This window comes from Condylura cristata, unplaced genomic scaffold, assembly GCF_000260355.1.
Source record: "Condylura cristata isolate star-nosed mole 26May11 unplaced genomic scaffold, ConCri1.0 scaffold00003, whole genome shotgun sequence".
Lineage (NCBI taxonomy): Eukaryota > Metazoa > Chordata > Mammalia > Eulipotyphla > Talpidae > Condylura > Condylura cristata.
In genome coordinates, this window is record NW_004567104.1 from 19,921,320 (window position 1) to 19,923,724 (window position 2,405).

Genomic DNA, 2,405 nt, shown 5'->3' on the forward strand with positions numbered 1-2,405 from the left:
AAAAAAAAAAAAAACTCTGTTCTGCTATTTAAGAGCTATTTGAGCTGGGAAAGAACACTTCAGAACCTATTTCCTATTAGCAATTAGAGGTGATGATAGTATAACATAAGATCGTTGGCTGCGTGGCGTGTAACAGATGTTTGGGAAGTGGTCCCTGCTGGTTGCTGGCCACCTTCCAGTCCCACAGCAAAGATGCATACTCACTGCGCGCACTCACTATGTGCAGGGAACAGCCCCACCCACCTGGTGTCTCTGCCTGGTGAGATGCAGGTCAGCGGGATAGCAGGGGAGGGGGGCTGGGGAGGGGCAAGGAGGGCAGAAAAGACAGAAAGGAGGGACAGCATAGATTGGGGGGCTGGGCACCACCTCTAAGAGGGGCTAGGAACCCGGTCAGATCAGGTACTGGGGTCGCCTGAGGTTAGATCTGGTCTCTCCGTACAAATGACCGAAACAGGGGCAGGGCTGACATCTTCACATGGGGAAACTGGGCAAAGCCTGAAGAAACCATGCTAAGGTTTCCTCCCCCTCTCAACTCCATCTGTTTCTGCTTCCACCACAGAGCTAACTAACTTCCTTGGGGAAAAGGCACGATGACCCCAGAAAGCAGTTTAGCAATCGATTATATTCAAACTTACATTCCAAAGAGAGCTCCCCCGAGATGCGCTGCATGATCAAAAAATTTCCATCCTAGGATCATTCCTGCTGTATCCATGGCAATAATGGCTTTTAGGGCCTGAAAGCCAGCAAAAGAGAACAAAACTGGTACAACTTTGAATTCTCTAGCACTGATATTTCTAATTTAAGGGCAAGAATTCAGTCAATACAAAAACATCACCACTGTCCCCAGCATTTCATACTACTCACATTCCCTGCCGTGAATGTGAACATTGGAAGGAAGATGATGGCGAGCCTCCCATCTGGGATCTTAGTGCAGACAGCTGCAAGGACGGTCATGATCGCGCCTGACTGCAAGTGAACACGGGAGGGGGGGGGAGGGAGGGCAATGTGAAAACCTCAGCATGCAACTGCTTAGTAATTACAATGTAGAAAATAGCAGTACTTTAGTCAGAAAGCTGTGCGCCACAAATTTCTAGGTAAGCACAGAGCATTAAAACTCTGGGCTACTAACATACAATATATCAATCAGGCACAGAGGCTCCCAGTCTGTGGACATCATCTGGAAGGATTTCATCACTGGCCTAAGAAGTACAGCCACCTGAGTGTGAGTGCTTAATGAACTTAATGTTTTATCTTTAAAAAATTATGTGAAGTTCACATCCTACTTCCCAAATAATTAAATGTTTTCCTTAATACTTTTGAGTAAATGTTCTGCTTCCAGAAAGTGTGTGCTGTTTCTCCCAAGGACTGATAATGTGCCATCACAGACTCCTCCCAGAGATACATGTGTACCTGTCTGCTCTTGGCCTCACCACTATTTATTAGAGAATAAAAATCTAAACCCCACAACTTATGATCTACAAGTGAAGTATTTCCTAACATAGTTGAAAATACTTGCTTACAGATACTTTGTTTTTTCTTACATGCTTATTTCTAAGTTGCACAATCTTTGTAAATGTATAATGGCTTGAACTATCTTCCGGATGAGTTATGCTAATCAGACTAAACTCTTTTAATGATAGACATGCTTCCAATTTCTGGAAAATTTGACAAAATGGATCATAATCTCTGGTTCACGTTTAATCTCATGATAGTCATTCATTCAAATACTGAGTTCTACCATGTGCTAGGCAGGCACTATGCTTTATGTTAGGGCTACAGAAGGCACAGAACCAACAACCTCTGCCTTAATGGAGCTTACAGGGTACCAGAGAAAATATACAAATAAGCAACGACAAAACATGCCAGCAATGGTGGTGAAGCACAACATGCTATGGCGATACATGGAATGTCAACATGCTATGGCGTACATGGAATGTCAACATGCTATGGCATACATGGAATGTCAACCCAGGGTTAGTGACACCAGCATTGCACGGAAGGGTTACTGGGTATGGGCCAGTTAACGGAGAAATGGAAGGTGGAGACAGAAAAATAGCTTGAACTAAGCCTGAAGGTCACAAGGATAGTAAGTTGGAAGAATGCAGAGGCTGAGTGTGGCTGGAGACCAGGGAAAAAGCAAAGGGAGGGAAGCGCTTTAACTTTCTCTTCTACCAGAGCTTTAGTGGAGACAAATCTTAGTCCCCTATTAGAAATAATAAAACTGCCATGAGGACAGTATATATAGTATCTTTCCACTATTTTTCAAAAGTATCACAGTATTAAAAGTATCAAAGTATTAAAAAGGCAAGACAATTAAATGCAAAAAACAAACAAACAAAACAAAACATGGTGGTGTTTATTGCTGCTTTATTTACAATTGGAAAAACATGGAAGCAGCCCAAATG

General features: G+C 43.1%; 1 protein-coding gene across 1 annotated transcript in view; it reads right to left on the minus strand.

Annotated features, from left to right (window-relative positions):
- Nucleotides 1-2,405, minus strand: part of PARL (presenilin associated, rhomboid-like) — a 30,339-nt gene that overhangs the window by 4,423 nt on the left and 23,511 nt on the right. Inside the window, exons 8-9 of the mRNA XM_004675021.2 lie at nucleotides 865-966; nucleotides 636-733 (exon numbers count right to left, since the gene is read on the minus strand). Coding sequence (XP_004675078.1) covers nucleotides 636-733; nucleotides 865-966 — 200 coding nt within the window. The remainder of the gene's footprint in view (nucleotides 1-635; nucleotides 734-864; nucleotides 967-2,405) is intronic.